This window comes from Leptonotus elevatus, chromosome 13, assembly GCF_054856555.1.
Source record: "Leptonotus elevatus isolate MCC_2025b chromosome 13, RoL_Lele_1.0, whole genome shotgun sequence".
Taxonomy (NCBI): domain Eukaryota; kingdom Metazoa; phylum Chordata; class Actinopteri; order Syngnathiformes; family Syngnathidae; genus Leptonotus; species Leptonotus elevatus.
Genome location: NC_141251.1, coordinates 11413620 through 11432659, shown reverse-complemented (window position 1 = coordinate 11432659; position 19040 = coordinate 11413620). Strand labels below are relative to the sequence as shown.

General features: G+C 40.1%; 2 protein-coding genes and 1 non-coding gene across 3 annotated transcripts; 2 read left to right on the top strand and 1 right to left on the bottom strand.

Moving 5' to 3' along the window:
- The first annotated feature begins 127 nt into the window (after window positions 1–127).
- pcbd1 (pterin-4 alpha-carbinolamine dehydratase/dimerization cofactor of hepatocyte nuclear factor 1 alpha) lies at window positions 128–3118 on the top strand. The gene is made up of 4 exons (XM_086092304.1): window positions 128–236; window positions 857–988; window positions 1065–1145; window positions 2125–3118. Exons 1-4 carry the CDS (start codon window positions 234–236, stop codon window positions 2215–2217), a joined length of 309 nt encoding a protein of 102 aa, XP_085948430.1. The 5' UTR covers window positions 128–233; the 3' UTR covers window positions 2218–3118.
- On the bottom strand, window positions 2467–14078 carry sgpl1 (sphingosine-1-phosphate lyase 1). Its single transcript, XM_086092302.1, has 14 exons — window positions 13920–14078; window positions 10464–10629; window positions 10198–10265; window positions 9798–9945; window positions 9636–9715; window positions 8522–8650; window positions 8339–8427; window positions 7806–7914; window positions 7626–7724; window positions 7389–7535; window positions 5886–6124; window positions 5666–5812; window positions 5465–5585; window positions 2467–4264 (listed from the first exon to the last, which is right to left on the bottom strand). The coding sequence occupies exons 1-14, from the start codon at window positions 13929–13931 to the stop codon at window positions 4121–4123; spliced, it is 1698 nt and encodes a 565-aa protein (XP_085948428.1). The 5' UTR covers window positions 13932–14078; the 3' UTR covers window positions 2467–4120.
- A 905-nt stretch (window positions 14079–14983) lies between these two features.
- Window positions 14984–15283, top strand: LOC147163816 (signal recognition particle RNA). The gene has a single exon (XR_015096997.1).
- Window positions 15284–19040: the final 3757 nt, after the last annotated feature.

The window sequence follows — 19040 nt, the reverse complement described above, 5'->3', positions numbered from 1 at the left end:
TAAGGTTCGCTTTAAAATGTTTGTATGAACGCATTACAAATAGTCTGGTGTGGTTTTTGCGCTGAGATAGCCTGAAGCGCGAGTTCAGCTTTCGAGGTTTATGATTAAACCAATGTTGACAGACGGATTTCTGTTCAGGCTTCTTCCGAGGCAGCTAAAAGGAGGACCTTGGTTGCGGCTCATGTGTTGATTCATTCCAGTTGTTGTCAAAGCACAGGAAGCTCTCTGCAAACATGGTGAGTTCACAACCTCTGACACAAACCTGTTGCAACCCTTCGGTGTAAATCTCTTTGAGTAGTGTTAATAATTTGCATCAAATTGTATTAACATTGATCTAATACTGTTTTTTTTTTTGCATGGCACATTGTTTATTCTATTTATATTTCATGGCATGTTTTGTGCATGCACATGTACAGTATGACGCTAGTAGGAGGAGGCGAGGCTCGAGTCCGCTTATTCACTGCTGCCACTGATCAGCAGATTAGCGCGTCGGTTGCTATGATACCTGTTGATGTCATTGCTCTCTTGTACGCGCTCATGTGTTCTCTTAGTCCAACAGCTCGCCTAGGGACATGGCCTTTTAAAATACCCACTTGCCTATAAACAAAAAAGTGCAGGATCACGAGGTGTGACGTGTAATTCATGTGATTCCGCATCATGTGCCTAACGACCAGAGGGGGGGCGGGGGCGGGGGGCAAATAATCCCACCCCCTCATGACTATCACATACCTTTGCACCAGCCTGTTTTAAAGCAAATAATGCAGCTTCTCATTGTTTCCAGATGAGATTCCTGCGTAGCCAATCACTGTTTGCGTTGGTGTAACTGCCCCCCTCTCGCTCCTTTGTGTCATTCCAGGCTGCTAAAATCCAAACTTTGACTGAAGAGGAGCGGGCTCACCTTCTCCCACTGTTGCAAAATGCCCAGTGGGTGGAAGTGGTGGGACGGGACGCCATCTACAAGGAGTTTCTTTTTAAAGATTTTAATCAGGTTCACATACTCACACGCAATCCATCGGTATATTGTACAGCATATTGACAATTGAAATTAATATTCTCCCACTTAGGCCTTTGGTTTCATGTCCAGAGTGGCACTACAAGCAGAGAAGATGAACCATCATCCCGAGTGGTTCAATGTTTACAATAAGGTACTGTGTGGACCTCCACATATTTACAGTTCGGCATTCACAAATTCATGTTTGGTTAAAAAATAATAATAATACAAATTTAAAAAAGGGGTCTGTTATTCACTGCCACCATCTTTTAGCAAAAGAACTATGCAAAAGTGAGTTGAGGAGCATCATTTAGAAAAAACAAAGTAGTGCTTTGCCGCCACCTTGTGGCATCTAAAGGCAATTATAAACCTTTTTGTGTGGCGTTAATTACTCACTTTTGCTATTGGTGGAAGGTCTCGGTTCCTATCACTCGTGAATAACTACTAATTATCAACAATGGTAGGTGACAGATAAATATGGATAAACAACTTTTTTTTTTACATTACACATTTGCATAATCAAAAAAAATTGAATAATGTAAAAAAACAAAAACATTAATCCAGATAATGCTGTTTGATCATTTTTTTCTCATCAATATTAATATATCTATTTAAACTAATTCAAACCCAAAAACGTGTAAATACGTTTACATACTTTGTCCTTCACTCCCAAAAACGTATTTGTTTTTTTTTTTATGCAAGAACATAAAGAAGGCTTTGATGCCGCTTCTGACATGAAGAGGTGGCTTACAGCAATGGTAGTTATTACAAAAACCGCCAGCAGGTGGCAGCAGAGTATAAGAGATCAGCCAGGGCCATGTTGCAACAAGCTCTTTTTGCCAGTGTTTTCAACAGGTTTGTGAATAATGATGAAACTTAGCTATATTCTAATGCTAATGACTGCAAAACGGAAAACATAGGACAGAATATTCTGTGGACCTTGCAAAATCAGTCAAAATCCAGTAAAACAGCCGGGAGCGAATGGGGTTGCTTCAGTGGAAATGTCTGGGAGTGAATGAGTTAATTTTGTGACTTGTTTCATCAAACCCAAACATATTTTTTTAGCTCACACATTAAACTGTTTTGTTTAAAAACAATAGTGATACTAATGTCCGTGCATTGCGCCCACCCAGGTGCAGATCACGCTGAGCACACACGACTGCGGGGGGCTCTCGCAGCACGACATCACTTTGGCCACCTTCATTGACCAAGCCTCTCTGATGTGATCACAAACTGGAGATGTGTGACTTACATTTATGCTACTCCGTGTGCCTAAGATACCCAAAGAGTAACCTTTTGTGTTATGTGTTGAATATTGCGCGGGCCTGTAAAGTGTCAAATGTGTTTTTGCAGTGGTCTGTTTGTGGTTTGGTTTTGCACACAGCGAAGTAGCTGGTAGGAATTGTCAATGTGAAATGTTCATTTGTCATTTCTTTATCTTACGAAATTCGAATTCATTTTTAGTTAATGGGTGGGGGCCGGGGGTGGGGCTCATCTGGAGATAGTATCATATTTTGGCGACAACAGTATTTACAACAATTGTCTCTTATTTACACCAAAAGTGCTTTTTTTTTTTTAAATACTAAAACACTTTTTGCCAACTTTTCCTTACTTCTTGCTTGAACTAACAAATGTTACTACCCCCCCACACACACAAACACACAGAAACAAAACAAAACACAGTATATGTATTTTATTGAAAACAGACCACTAAAGATTCCAAGTCTTAACACTAAACTGCTCGTTGTTTACAATGTGGACTTTTTTGATTGTAGCAACCATTGCGGTTATTAGATGCAACTTAAATAAAAGTAGTATGACCGGAAACCTCTGTAGGCACAGAGGTGAACACTCGTTATTGCTACAGCATGAACGCATCGATAGAAACAACAACATACAGTTTGTCACTTATAAATCGCTATTCATTTGACTGTGAATATTCATCTATTGAGCTGGGGGAGATTTTTGCCATGAGTTTTGGAACCAGGCACTATCTGAATGAATATTTACAACCCTGTTAGGAGTGCAGCCGTCGGGCATGTCAAAACATTCGACATTTGTAAGAATACAAACACCCACTGGCCTGATAAGCTATCAATAAACACGATTACAGTTTGTTAACCATTATTACACAACAGTCCCCGTTCTCTCATTTCATAAAATAAAACAGTTATTGCACAATTCCATGAATATAAAACATGGTCCTTCGAGTGCAGAGGTGAAAATATGTTGTCTGGTCAATCAATAGCCTCAAATCATGGCAGATCGCAATCATTTTTGTTTTTCCTGCATTTAAAAAAATAACTCAAATGCCCCGACAGTGTTAAAGAGGCGCAACTTTTAGAAAGAAAAGCAAACGGTTGCTTTGCATGTTTGCACCCAAAGTAAAAGTACAAAGTGAGGTAGATTGAATTAGGGCACAATTATCAAAACATGGGCGACTCAAATGAAGTCAGGAAACAGATACAATCGCTTCAACCATCTTTTAAGCGGGATTATCAAATGTGTTGTTTTCAAATGGGTACGAAAACCAGTACAGCTGTTAAGCTTTGGGTTACACTAGCGGTTTAATTTCAAGCCTGACATAACGTGATATATAAAACGCTCCCATATTTAAAGTCCAACTACAACTGTACAACAAACGCACATTAATTGAAAGTTAAGTGCTATCCAACGAGGATGACCAAGTGGTACTATTGCGTGGTTAAATTCGAACCCGGATTTGTTCCTGCAGTGCTTTTACGTTCAACGCACAGTTGGAGAACAGTTTTCATAATATGCAGATCGCAAGTACAGCACACCAACAAGCTCTCAGTGGTCTTTTGCCGAGTCATCAGATTGCGACCATGACAACAGCTAACTGAAATGTTCCGACTTTGCTATGCAGATTGGTTAATATTGAAATGAAACAACATTCACAACATTTGAATCAATTGAAAGGCCAAAACTCATTTTAAGAGAGCCAGTATGAGTAATTGTCCCGTGGGGTGATTAAAAGGACGTCTTGTGCTTTCAAAAACCTTTGCAGGCGCTTTCCGTGCAGCGATGCAGGATAAGGCAACCATTCAGCCGTGAACTCGGAGCAAGTTCCCCACGTGCAGCGAGTTCAGGACAACCCTGATCTATTTTTCAGTGGGCTTTACCGTTACCGTTCATGTGGCTGGTGCTGGACTTGGGCACCTCAGTGCTGTACAGACAGTCCAGGAAGCCTCGGGAGAGCTCCGTGACCATGGACCTGTCTGGGATGGACTGGGCCATGCCATAAATGGCTCCCTTGGAACAGATGGGAAGGAGAATAGCAGCATGTTAGCACCCGGGTTCAAGCGTCACCTCATTTGGACTTTCCTAGAGTACTTTGAAGTGTACTTCCACATCTGCATACATTTCAAAAACACACCCTCATGCAGTGCACATGCGGCCATCTTTGACAAAACATTAAGTACTATAAGTACAACTACTACTACTACAAGTACTTCAACTATTACTACTACTACTACTAATAATAATAATAATAATAATACTGCTGCTGCTGCTACTACAAGTACCACAAGAAGTACTACAAGTACTACTACTACTAATAATAATAAACCTGCTGCTGCTACTACTATTAGTACAAGTAGTAGTGGCAGTACAAGTACGGCTACGTTTACTACATGTACTACTACTTTTACTACTACTACTACTACTAAGAATAATAATAATAATAAACCTGCTGCTGCTACTACTATTAGTACAAGTAGTAGTCGCAGTACAAGTACGGCTACTTTTACTAAATGCACTACTAAAATTACTACAAGTACCACAAGCAGTACTACAAGTACTACTACTACTATTAATAATAATAATCCTGCTGCTGCTACTATTAGTACAAGTAGTAGTAGCAGTACTTGAGGTAGTAGAAGCAGTACAAGTACGGCTACTTTTACTACACAAACAACTACTTCTACTACAAGTACTAATACTATAAGTACTAATACAAGCACTGTTACTTTTACTACAACTACTTGTACTAGTAGAAGTACAAGTACTATTACTATGTACAGTAATATAATAAGTACGACTACTATTACTACTAGGAACGAGTACTACTACAAGTATTACTACTACTTTTTTCGCTCACACATTCCCATATTAACACATCTACAGTTTTACCTCCTTGCTCAACATTTCCTGACCCGTTTCAAACTTCAACATGTTCAGCTCATTGTTATTCCATTTCAACTTCAATCGACATTTCAAATTCCATATTTTTTAGTCTTCACATGCAATTTCTGGAGAAATTGCATTCTCGAGTTCAAATCCAATTATGACACAAATGATAAACCATAATACTACTATTATCTATCCCTAAATACTTCAATTAGTCATATAATCTGACAATAAAAATGAATTGAAGATAATGATGAATAATTGGGAAAACTGCACATTGTTGATACTCATGAGAGGCGTGTCAGACGAGTCATCTCATCTCACCTTCCCTGTGGTTTTCTCTTTGGGATTCTTCATAATGATGGCAACTTGTTCCCTGACATCACCAACAAAGCGCTCCACCACACCTGGCTGGGTGTGCAGAACTGTGCAACAAATGTGGATGCTGTCGAGACATGACAAGATTGTCACGCAAGCGCGCACACTGCGGAACGTTGGAAATGCTGCTACCTGGCCTCTACTTACCTGGATGGATACTGAAGCGTGTTCAGATTCCAGCCCTTTGACGTCAGTGCGTTAGACAGCCGGAAAATATCGAAATCGTGTGAGCCAATCGCCACCACTGAAACTTCAGGATCCCCGAACACAAACACACCTTTTGTCTTTCGAATCCTGTCAATCGGGACACAAAATTATCTTTTGATTGTTCCAAACTATCAAAAATCCACAAATGCGCGGCGCTTACTCTGCTTTGATTTTGCGTGCTACACTGATGATCTTGCGAGTGGCGTCCACGTATCCGTTCTCTCCCACGTGCATCATGGTCGCCCAGCAGGCCGCCACAATTCCTCCGGGCCTGGAGCCCGCGATGGAGGGCGAGGCGTAGATTCCGCCCTGCCAGTCGGGGGCCACAAAGTACTGATAGTGACGGTACTTTTTATCACTGTAGAGAATCACTGAGGAACCTTTGGGGGCGTAGCCATACTAGAGAGGAATAAAAAAAACAATAATTACACATCCATCCATTTGGAAATGCGTCCAAAAAAGAACATAAGATGCATCTTGTTTTGTTTATATACTGTAATGTGTCCATTCCAAGAGGTTGCATAATATTAAACAACCAAATTCAGAGTGATGAACTTTTTATATGAGACAACTTTATTATACCTCTAGTACTCTACATACAACAAAACAAAACATTGACTGATGTTAATATTTTACTCAGCTGGCTCTACTCAAGTTACATTTGTCTTCAACTAGCACTGCTAATTTGTGAACTAAAAAGTGTGGAACTGGTTGAGTAAAGCACAAGTGAGACAACAGAGTAATTTCCAGCAAAAACGGTATTTTAATTTTGTCAGGTTTTACACTTAACCGCTCTGTGGACACTAGGGTTGCAAATAATGAATATTTTAATAATTGATTAACTTTTAAAATTATTTTATAAATGTATTCGATTTTCAAAACAGAACAAGTTCTAATTTCCATCTCTTTATTCAAATACAGGACATAATTTAGATGACAGAATGCGCAAAACGTAAATTTATTTAGATTCAGTTACTTTTCTAAAGCAAATGTTTACAAATGTTTTATTTTGACTTATTAATTGGCCAATATTTACTGTTGAGAGGAAGAAATTCCAAAGTGTTGGACAATTTAAAAATAAAGTTGATTCCAAAACAAGAATTGATGTAAAATATGATTATCAATTAATTTGATATATTGTCGATTAATCAGCAGGGATGTCCAAATTTTCCATTTGAGGGCCGCATACAGAAAAATGGAAAGATTCAAGAGCCACTTTAAAATTCTTCAATTTGAATTGATTAGACTAGAATAATATAATTTCAATCAAAATTAGATTAAGAAAGAAATTATATATTGCTTAAGTTTTCTAGCAGCAGCCGAAGCCCGTCGCCATATTCAGAACCAAAAAAGAGCAAACTGTAAGATGACTATTTTTAAAACAGCTTCTAGAGGATTATTAATGCAATATGTTCATAAATCAGACCTTAACACAGAGCAGAAAGTGGAAGAAACTATTTTTGCTCAGTGTCTATTATATTAGTCGTGAATACTTCATTTGTATCATATAACTAATCTTGCGGGGACCGTGTCAAATGTCATTATTATTATATGCCGCGAGCCGCTGAAAAATGGATGGCGGACCGCAAATGGCCCCCAGGCCATAGTTTGGATTCTAATTGTTTGAATAGACGTAAACAAAAAGGGAGCAACATCTCCTCACCTTGTGAGTGTCTGCGGAAATGCTGGTAACACCTTTCACCCTGAAGTCAAACGGTGCGAGGGCGTAGCCAGCCTTGGCCATGAAGACGATCAGAAAACCGCCCAGACAGGCATCCACGTGCAACGGCAGGTGATAGCGCAAAGCCAGCTGGAAAGCAGGTCAAGAAAGTATGAGAGAGAGAAATGTGCCAGTTTCCATACAGAACCAAATGAAAGGAGAAACACTTCTGCTTCTGACCTTGGCAACTTCTTGGATAGGGTCCATAATCCCGTGTGGGAACTGGGGGGCGGAGCATACAAGCATCGCCGTGTTCTTGTTGATGGCTCTCTTCATAGCCTTGTTAAGGTCAAGCAGGAAAAACAAAATGAAATAACTCAACACATAAGTCAAGTAACACACGCTTTATTTACCACTCACCTGGACATCAACCCGCATGGTTTTCATATTGAGGGGAACGTGAACGAGCTTCATCCCAAAGTAATGTGCCGCTTTGTCGAAGGCCGCATGGACGCTAACTGGCGCCAGGCTGCAGAAATGACAACAAAATCATGTTTGGCATGGTGAAAGCTTCCCAACTAAAAGTGTATCTTAATAATTCAGTGTTTCTCAATTAGGCCCACCATAGATAGAAGAAAACGTTTCGCACAACTCTCCGCTCTGATTATAAATAGTATTATTTGTCTACAAAATTCTAAGTACAGCTCTACATAACATTATATCCTTATTGAAATGCACCTGTAATTAATAGTTAGCAGTGTTAGCAGTGCATGAGACCACCTATGCTAGTGGTCAGCAGCAGCTAGAATCCTGTGAGCCAAAATTGGCCCGCCACCAATTATTGTATGGCGGGCCAGATGTGGTTGATGGAAAAAAAAAAATCCTGATAATTAGGGATGTCACAATATTCGCGGTATTAAAAGTGCCTTGAAGTCAAATGAAGTGGATCTTACATTTCTGGGTATTTGACACCGCGTTCATAGGCCATGTCTCTGTACGCCTTGCAGGCCATCAATATGCTCTCCGTTCCTCCTGAAGTCACCTAAATACAAATAAAAAAGTCAATATATGCTGTCCCTCTTTGTGTCAATTCATGTAACACTGTACATCGAGAGAGAATGAACGAATGAGCTTACTGTGCCACACGAGTTGGGTCCACCATGGAAAAGTGTGCAAGCCATTCTGACGACCTCTGCCTCCATCTTTCTTACACCGGGAAATATGTCTGGATGAAGTGGGTTGCTCCATGCAAAATCACCATACACCTTTATAACAAAGAGAACAAATTAAATCACAAAAATATCTACTTATAGGAATGCTCTTGTATTTTTTTGGACTGCAAGTCTCACTTTTATCATAGTTTGGCATATAAATTAAAATGAGAGCTTTGACTGGCACAGGAAATCATGTTGACTTTCTTTTGGCAGTAGGCCAATACTTTTAGTGCATCACCATCAGTGGCCAGAAGGTGGCAGTAAAACACCAAAAGCACCCTCCAAATTGCCAAAAGAAATGGAAGAGGAATTTACAGTACCAAAAGGCGCAATAACCCACCATGATTCTACCTTTGACCACAATGCCACGCAGGATATTCTAGTTAAAGGGATACTTTACAGCAAAAAGTTAATATCTTGTCCAGAATGAATTTGGTAACTTCATTATTTTTCATGTACAATTAATACCTTTAAATACATTTTTTTCCACTTGCTGTCGACTGAAGATGACATCACCTGTGCTGAAGAAGTAGGTAACAACCAATCATGGCTAAGTTTGCTGACCAAACCCAGAAAAACAGGTGAGCCATGATTGGTCGTTACCTACTTCCTCAGCACAGGTGATGTCATCTTCAGTCAACAGCAAGTGGAAAAATGTGTTTTTAACGTTATTAATTGTACGAGAAAAACAATGAAGTTATCAAATTCATTCATGTAACTCTTTACAGCAGAAAATGGTTCAATGAGTCAAGTATGCCTTTAAGGTACGCCATTTTAATTGTGTGGTCAAAGTGATTGTATGCCTAAAGGCACCGACCGGGTTGCAATGGATGCAGAGATGGCAACATTTAACATAGAATGCGATGCTATACAATGCTAACTAGAAAAAGTCAATTTGGAATGGAATGGAATGGATTGTTTTGGACATTAGCAGTTGCGTGCTAACAAGGGAGCTCTGCTAATTGTGGCAAACATGAAATTGTGACTCCTCAAGCATATGGCGGCCTGAGGCAAAGATGTTCAGAGTGACGCATACCTTCACCAGGAGCTTGGTGAGTGTTTCATCGCCCCAGTACACTGCGCCGGAAACGCAGCCCTTCTGCCACTGCACCTCATCTGCAACAACCCATCGCTTCAGAATAACAGTCCGCAGTCGGTTTGGAACGTTTGAAATTGATGCCCAAGTTGTGGTACTTACTCAGAGATTGGTACTCGCTGATCTTGTCCAGCACTTGGCTGTGCGAGAGGCCTTTTGAGGGCAGCTTTTTAGTGTAGCTCATGCCATTCTTCAGAGTGCACAGACTGACAGACATGTCGTCTAGAACCGTGTTCAGTTGTCTCTGAATCTATTATGAGAGCAGAATTACTTAAGCGACAATATCTGGGAGCCGCGGAGAAAAAGATGCGATATTATGCTCAGTGTGCTGTCAAAGCTTCATGTCAATTTGTTGTAAGATGGCCGTAACAAGTAGTTGGTGAATGTTATCTCCAGTCAGTGCACAATGTTAAGTGTGCCAAAGGTCTACCCCCCTTCCGCGCTCAGTCATCAGACGTGACTCATGAGAGAATCAGAGGATACAATCAGTCAGTGTACGTACCGCCCCGCCGACAAAAGGTATTTTTCTGATGAGTCGAAATAATTGCTTCTTCATTCTGGAAAGGAGACCTAAAACCAGACAAGGAACTTGCGTGAAATGCTGGCAACTCAACAACAACAATTTTTTCACAGATGACTATGACACATAATCACATGCCCCAACACCCCCCCCCCCCCCCCACACACACACCCCGAAAAACGCCCACTTCAGCTAGTTTGATGTGATTTCAATTCTTCTAACGTCACTTATGCTCAAACTGTGCTCACTTTCTTGCTGGAAGATGAATCCTTTCAGCCACACGGCTCCCAAGGTGATGACAAGCGTCACTCCGATAATCTGCCATGCCTCAAAATGCCTGCAGTGCGCGTTCACCTGCCGCCGGCCCTCTTCCAGGTAGATGAGCACCATCTCCTTGTATATCTCCAAGGCACTCTGGATTAACGCACACAAACGCATAGTTGGGATTTCAAGGTTTTCTTAGCGCGATTAGACATCAGTCATACGGTACATAAAAACAGTAAGATATCCAGTACAAAGATCTCCAGAAGTTAAAAATGTCCCTCCGCACGAATACATAACGCCCCATTAATATAATGGATGTACTTACATCAGAAGGCATTGTATCAGGTTTCCCCTCACACAAACACTCAGCAGTTTCCCCGAGTGCAAACGGCTCACCCTCCACCGTACTCGTCTTTCTCCAGACAGAAGAGCGAGCTCGTTTGTCAGCTTACTCAACTTCTATCACTACAGACTCCTCCCTGCGGTTTCACTGCTAATAAACGCACGCAGATGCCCGGCGGTAATGTTTAACAATCTACCTGCAAACACCTCAAATCATATATACTGTTTTTGTACATCTGGTGTGTTTAAAGTAACAGTAAAAACGACTAATAACAAAAGTGAGATTATGTACACTTTAATTTGTCATTATCAGTGATTTTTTTTTTTTTTTTACGACAATAGGTTTGATAGGATGAGTGATTGGAGGCTCACCTCAAATACTATCTGATAGAGTAAAGGTTCAAAAAGATAACATGTTAACTAATAAGCAGTAAGAACACTCCATAACTGTGCACCTTGGGCAGGTTGTGTAATTATTTTAAGTCAGCGATGCATCAGCAGAAAGTGGTGACGATTTTTTTCCTGATATTTTAAAAGCAGTGCTGATTACATTTCATTTGAATGAATAAAGAGTGGCGGGATGCCAATGAGCTGCTGTTTGTTAGGATATCAAACATGTTTGGCAAGGTAAGCCAAGCTGTGCTAAGTAATAGATGAGCTGCTAACAGGGACCACATGTTGACTTGTGAGAGTTCACGTTTTAGTCAAAAGTGTCAGATTTATACCACGGAATGTACCTAAGTACTAAAATAAAAGTAAAAATAACATTTTGCTGTCACTTCCTAAATTCTCTGCACACTTAACTCCAGATTTGCTCATTGTAAACTGAGTGTCAAAAAATAGCTAAAATGGCAAATGTGATAGGAACTGAAAAAACACATCTACCTAAAACACCTACGTTCACGTTCTTCCATGATCCCAAGATCTCTCAATCATGGTGGACTTGACCTCTCCCAGTTACATCTTTTTTTTTATGTCATGTCATCATTTGCCTAAGTAAACAGTAGATAACTAGAGTAAAAGTCAAATGCTGTAAGAAAAAAAACTGCAAATTGATTAATTATTTTTTTTTTTTACTTTGTTCATAAACTTGAAACACCCAATGTTGGAATGGTTGTAAAAGGAGAAGACACAGTAATTTTTTAGTACCTGCCCGCGACCCACTCATTAGGGCTCTGTGACCCACTTTTGGGTCCCAGCCCATTAGGTTGAGAATCACTGTTTTAGTCTATTAAGATAGAGGCGCAGGTCCTGCATGTTAAAGCTTCTTCTTCTGTCATAAAAAAAAGAGATTAAACCCTATCTCACATCAGTTCAAAAGGCAAGTCTTTCCACTTTTACACGTACACATTTTCTCTTGGTTCCACCCACTGAACCGCAGGTGTCAAACTAAAGGTCCGGGGGACCGGCTGTGGCCCACGGCATTATTTTAAGTTGCAACGCCCACTAAAGCAAATACTGTCAAGTGTGAATACTTCATGTTTCTATAAGTTGCAACGCCCACTAAAGCAAATACTGTCAAGTGTGAATACTTCATGTTTCTAAAGTGTTTGGTTGAGGCATTTTTCCATTTTGTAGTCGGTAATAAAACTGTATTTTTTCACTTTTAAACATTTTTTTAAAACAAATATCTTCTCGACATACAATTGAACAATTGTTGTAAGCTTAAATATTTGTGTGCCATCATTTTCACTGATTTCTGATTTAAAATGTACTAAGTGGATACAAATATAAATTCTGCACCAGTGAATGTGTACTAGCTTGTGGCATAATGGTTAAGGCGGTCGCCCCGAAAGCATGATGTCATGGATTCAAATCCCGCTTTGTACTTTTTTTTTTTTTTTACTACAATTTCTATATGCTCTGCCGGTTTTTGTTATGCTGATAATAGTCTATCTTCGATGGCAAAACAAAATGAAAAGTTAAACTACGTGAAAAGCGGCTGAAGCAAGGCAGGAACCACACCCAGTGCACGACTCGGTCCGGCGAATGACCAATAAGACACGTTCACGGCAAAATAGCGCGAGCTGCAAAATATCCACTGCCTAAAACAAACTTTGTTCTCAACAGTATAAAGTATATAACATCAACTGCGCGTTTATTGTGCCAATATTATGTTTATATGGTTTTCACAGTCCTGCGCGTTTATTGTGCCAATATTATGTTTATGTGGTTTTCACAGTCTTAACGGCCACCCCAACAAAAATGAGTTGACTATTCAAATTGAACCCATTGAAAACACATATCCAAGTCTATGAGCATTATCTTACTCATTGTTACTCCCCTAGACTTAACAATGTAGAGGCTTTTTTGTTGTCTCAAAAGGGAGGATGTGTTTTCATGGAAATGTACTGGTTATGAAGTGGTTTAAAGTTGCAGGTCACACACAATAGTTCGCAAAATGATTCAAATGAGGAACAAGTTGCTTGACTCACTGTCTCATAAAGTAATTGCAACAACTGTAGTCATTATTGTGAGTTATCTAGTAGGCAGAGGAGAGATTGATCTGTGTCTGAGGAACCGCTTGTTTTGTCTCTGTACAGTACTTGTGTCTGCAATGAGTTCATTGTCCTCCTTTGACACTTAGTAACTCCACATCACTCTTGTGACCAAAGCTTTGTTTAAAACTTCCTGCAGGCTCAAGTTGAACAGGAACTCAAATTTTAAACGACGGGTGCCACAATAAACGATTGTTAGAAATGCATACAGTTTTGTTTTTGTTTTTTGTTTTTTTTTACAGAGGAAGGGCCGTCCGTTAACATAAAATGACAGATAAAGCAGTCCATTCGCTTTTGAGTGCGTGCACTGCTCATTGCTGTCGCCTTATTGTCTTGAGTATGGCAACAGTTCAACCCAAGATGTTCACGTAAACAGTTTCGCAACGAGCCATAAATCGAACCGTAACACTTTTACATCACAGTTCACAACTAAACAAAAGCATGTGGACTTAGAGCACCCTAGAGAGAAAAAAACAGCTCGGCTCATTATTTGACTGATAAACAAGTCTGAGCCGTGTACCGTCTTTTAACAATTATCGCCGTTACCAGTGGAACTGTGCCGATATATCGATAAACAATGGGGGAATAAGTATCACTTACCCAGTAATCCATGTTGCCAAGACGGTTTAAGACCGACAAACTTCTTCTTTTTTTTGTCGGAGACAAAGGAAAGTCACCTCCAACCGGCTGCTTCTTGAGGTCTTCGCTCTCATCTACATGCTACTACTACATAACACAACAGCAAGCTAACTAGGATACGGGAAGTAAGCGACAATCTGCGCACGCTCTGCGCATGTGCAGACATGACAACACACTGGATAGCCAAATCAATCTGTCTCCATATTATTTTTTATTTTTTAAATTAATGTTTTTTTGTACTGTATTTTTATTACCTTTTAATTCGTATATATCTTCTTCTTTTTTTATTTTATGAATTTTAATATTCAGTAAGAAGCTTGTCTGCGACTAAACATCAACGATACACTGTTGAACAGAGTTCTGCATAATATTATTTACATTCACGTCACAGACTTCGCAGTATAACCGGTTTGGAAGACTATATTCGACTCGTCGTACTCTTCTTGTGTTGATAAAATGTTGCTTCAGACTTATATGTCCATCCTTCCTTTCATCTGATATGTACATTTGTACTTTTGTCAGACACACTCACAACAAAGCAAATAATTGGCACCAACTATTTACAAAGAGCGCTGCAAAGCATGCTGGGAATTGTGCTGCCTCACCATTGCTACAGAGATATGTACAAACCTCACCACTTTATGGCTATAAGAATTGTTGTTGCAGTCAGAAAATGCGTGCAGACTTCTTGGCCACAACAAACTGTCGCATTTGATTGTTTCCCAACTTTTATTTATCAGGAAAATGTCGCTGCACACCACCAAACAAAAATGACCCGAAAATAATGGATACAGTTAATTATGCACCTTCTGCCTTCTATGAAGGGCATTTAATTGTTACTCCTGTCCACATTTATTAGTCATTAACCACATAATCTGTGTCACGCTGAATCAAATCCAATGGGTTGCAAGCAACCATGGGAAGCGTACAGAGATTAGGAACATTTTAAGTACTAATAAAACTAGAAGCCGCACGTGACGTCACGTGCCTTTACGTCAAAAGCACAACTCATACTGATGATTATCGCCGGGTGCGGTGGCGCGCGCCTGTAATCCAAGATACCGGGAGGCTGAGACTGTCGGATCGTTTGAGCTCAGGGGTTCTGAGCTGCAGCCGGACTATGTCGAGCGGGTGTCCGCGCTAAGTTCGGTGTCGATATGGTGCTCCCGGGGGAGCTCGGGACCACCAGGTCGCCTAAGGAGGGGTGCACCGGCCCAGGTCGGCAACGGAGCAGGTCAAAGCCCCCGTACCGCTCAGTAGCGGGATCGCGCCTGTGAATAGACGCTGCAGTTCAGCCTGAGCGATACAGTGAGACGCAGTCTTTTCGTACTTTGCTTCTTTATAAATAAATAAAAACACCAATAACACATATAGTAGCATATGTTCACACCAAGAAACCTTCGTTCCAAATAAATGTTGAAAGAACATGTGTTTTTGTTGGCCCTGCACTGCCTCCTCCTGGAGGTAGTAGGTGACTGCATCTTAAGAGTCATAATATATGTTGCTAGTGACCAAAACCAGGGTATACTGTACATACCTCCATTGGCCTCCAGCTCACCCGTACCCCCAAAATGAGGACAAGAAGTACAGTATATAATAAATGGATGGATGGAAATGAATGAATGAAGACAATAGCAACATTTTATAGCAAAGCAATCTTCCTCACTAATGAACATAACAGTTACATTACATTATATTCTGATGTATTATTTTTAGACTTTCTTTTGCACTTGTATGACAGTTCAATGTAAATGTGATTTACATTTAGTGAGTCTCTCCTGAAAGTTCTGAAAATGATATGACTTGGACACTTTTGTATTCATGTTTCATTTAATCCAACAGGTTGACTCGTGAGTTTATCTTTTAGGTTCCCAGTAAATGAGCTACATCCCTAAATCCTGCATGTTTTTAAAAATACAAGAAATTTAAGTTTACATTTAAACTGTCAGAAAGTCATTTAACAATGTGATTCTTTTAAGATTATAAGAGCTCGTTTGTGGAAGGTAGCCTTTATGTTTATTTCGATCTTTAATGATGTGAGAAGCACATTTGGTCCTTTATGCACGAGCCAAATCTATCAAAGAAAACCAGAAACTGGTCAAGGCGCAACCAGACCAAAGAGAATCTTTGTGCCTCGCGTGTCCTTAAGCTTGAACGAAATAAAGACAAAACGCCTCCAGAGGACAGCTATTCCACTGTAATTGGTGTACACTGGCTTCAAAAGCGGAGGTGAGATGTACAATGCAATTGCTTGTGAAAGGAAACTCCAAAGCACATTAAAAGTGAATTCGTTTTTTGTGTAAAGTGTTTTCGGGGTCATTCCGGTCACGACGCGCGCACCTCTCCAAAAGCGCACACGTCTCCAAAGGCGCACTCCATACTTTCTAAAAGACAGTCACATTGTTGAAGGGTTTCACAAGAGCTGTACATATGGCATCCGGGTTGCAATTAAATGTTTTTTAAGATGTTTTCCCTTTCTTGAAGAAGTTTCCTTTTCCCTTTCTCTCTCTCTCTCCCGGCAGCTCTTTGGCAGAAGGAGCGAGAGGAGGAGGGGGGGCACATTGAATGGCGTCCCTGATAACAATCTGGTCAGCGAGTTGTTGGACTTGGATTGGCCTTCTCAAAACGTCCTTCAAACAAAAAGCTGAAGACGAAAATAAAGCCCCACCTGGTACCTCTGTTTGCTAAAATAATAAATAGATTTGGTATAATAAATAAGCAAAGGAGAGCGTGAAGTAGTCGGGGAGTGAACTGGGGCGCATCGTGCAGGTATCACCTGCTCCGGAGCGTGGTCATTTGTATTGTTAAATATTGTTAAATCACTTTTCTATACCAACTGCGCGGTCATATCTGCTTATATGGGTGCTTGTGTTTGCCCACACTTTGCATAACAAGCAGGGCAACGCAAGCCTGATAAAAAAACAAAAAAAAACAAGCAGCGACTTGACTGCTTTAAACCAACACCTGTCCGTCATATCCCAAAATGGATAAGACTTCGTGGATTATTTGTGAAGTGGGGGTATTTCGTTTACCTTGGACTTTTTTCGTGCCTTTTATAATAGTAAGACGGCATCTCATATCTCGCCTGTGTATTTGTCCACTTTATTGAAAGCATATGGGGATCAGATTGTTCCCAATATATATATTTGGACAGAAATGTAAGCAGGTTTTTATTCTTAAACTGGTAATTATTTTTGAGCTTTGGTAAAAAGGTGCCTCCTCAGCCCCCGCACACACCAACATAAATCAAGGATTTCAGATGAAATGTATAGTTAATGGGCTTTTAGCTTCAGGAAAATTTAGCATTTGCACCGTTTGGTTTTAAGTTGCGACAATATATTTACCATATCTATTTTTGTTTTGCGCAGCCATTTTGGCTCAAATTATTGTCGGAATCAAGTTTAATTGGTTGTGCCACACAGGAACACCCTTTGTACTATAACAACAGAGTTCACATTTCCAAATGGTCTTTTTGGTTAATTGGCCCCATGCGTAACAGCTTTTGTCCAACTTGCAACAGTTTTGCGCCCCAACGATGTAAAGGTTATTTTTGCTTGAATATTTATGGTTAGATCGTAGTATCGATTCAAATATGCATTGTTTGTAACATTAGAATTGTTTTAAGCCTCAAGCAAGAACAAAAGTGGCTGAGATTTATTGGCTGTATAGGTTTATACGTCATTTTGAGCGTGCACTATACGCATCCAAAATACGCATTTTAATGAGCATAGCCTGTCTAATTTATTTTAGTTTCGATGGATTTCACGTTATTTGTGAATATTCGGCTATACTTCCATTTATTTTAGGATTACGTTTTATCTATTGCTGTCCTGACTGGTTTAGTTCCCTTCCATCCGAGTGCGTAAAATGCGCCTTCACAACTTAAGCAAATGTCAAACCCGACGACGAATGAATATAAAACCATAAATTGTGCTTCAGCTATTTTTAGCAGGGGGTAGATTGAGGCAAGAATGACGTGCTTTAACTTAACATCACATTAAAAATGATATATATCGACAGTGATAAATTATATTAATTATAGTTAAAACCCTTAAAGTTGTCAATGTCAGCTGACCTGAACGTTACAAATCAACACACAAGAATAATCCATTTTGTATTTTTGGGGGATTTAATAAAAATAAATTAAAAAAAGACTTCAAGCAGAAAAGAAATGATCCTGCACACAGCAAAAATCCAACCAAAGTTGAGCAAGTTTAATAAAAAGTATTATAATCAAGGTAAAAATAATTAAATTTCACTTAAATCAATAAAAAAAAAAATTTGATCCACGTGTTGCTCTTCCCGACTCAAAACCGCATATAGAACACACAAAGAGATACAGTAATGAGACTGATGAGAGGGGGAGAGCGTGCAAGATTGCTGCCTGAAAGCTGATTGGCCATCTGACACATGCTGTTGATTCAGGCGCACAAAAAGATAAGATAAAAGCCTTATAAAATGACAGGGATGCGCGCATCCAGCACGCAGTCTGCTGCCTCCCGTTGCCTCACCCAGGTACGTGCAATTGTCTTTTCTATACGTTAACATAGATCTTATAAATGATAGAAGGGTTCACCAAAAATGTAATGCAGTTTTGATTGACAATGTCACAAATGTATTATTTTAATGTTTACAGTAGTTTTAGTTTGTATAGTTTTCAGTATGATGCGGTTTAAACCCACGATAATCCACATTTTGTGTACGTCACTGAACATTATTTAGGTTACGAAAGATTTAGGCCGTTAGGCCTGTATTGGATTGTAATGCTTTCAACATATACACAATACGATATTACATTTATTGTTACATTCCGCAGGCCCAACCGAATAGGATGTTTCCCAAAAAGCACTGTGCGCTAAGTGACGTCGGCACATCCGGCGGTTTCCCAAATGCCCGCACCGCCAAAGACTGCAGCGAACACGACGCGCGTCAAAACCAAACGCGCCAAACCAAATGCGCGTATTCCGCATTGCGGGGCAGACGCCGGGTAAAGGCAAACGACAGAGAGCGTCACCGGATGCACAACCTCAACTCTGCTCTGAACGCGCTTAGGAACATCTTGCCAGCTCTGCCCGAGGACGC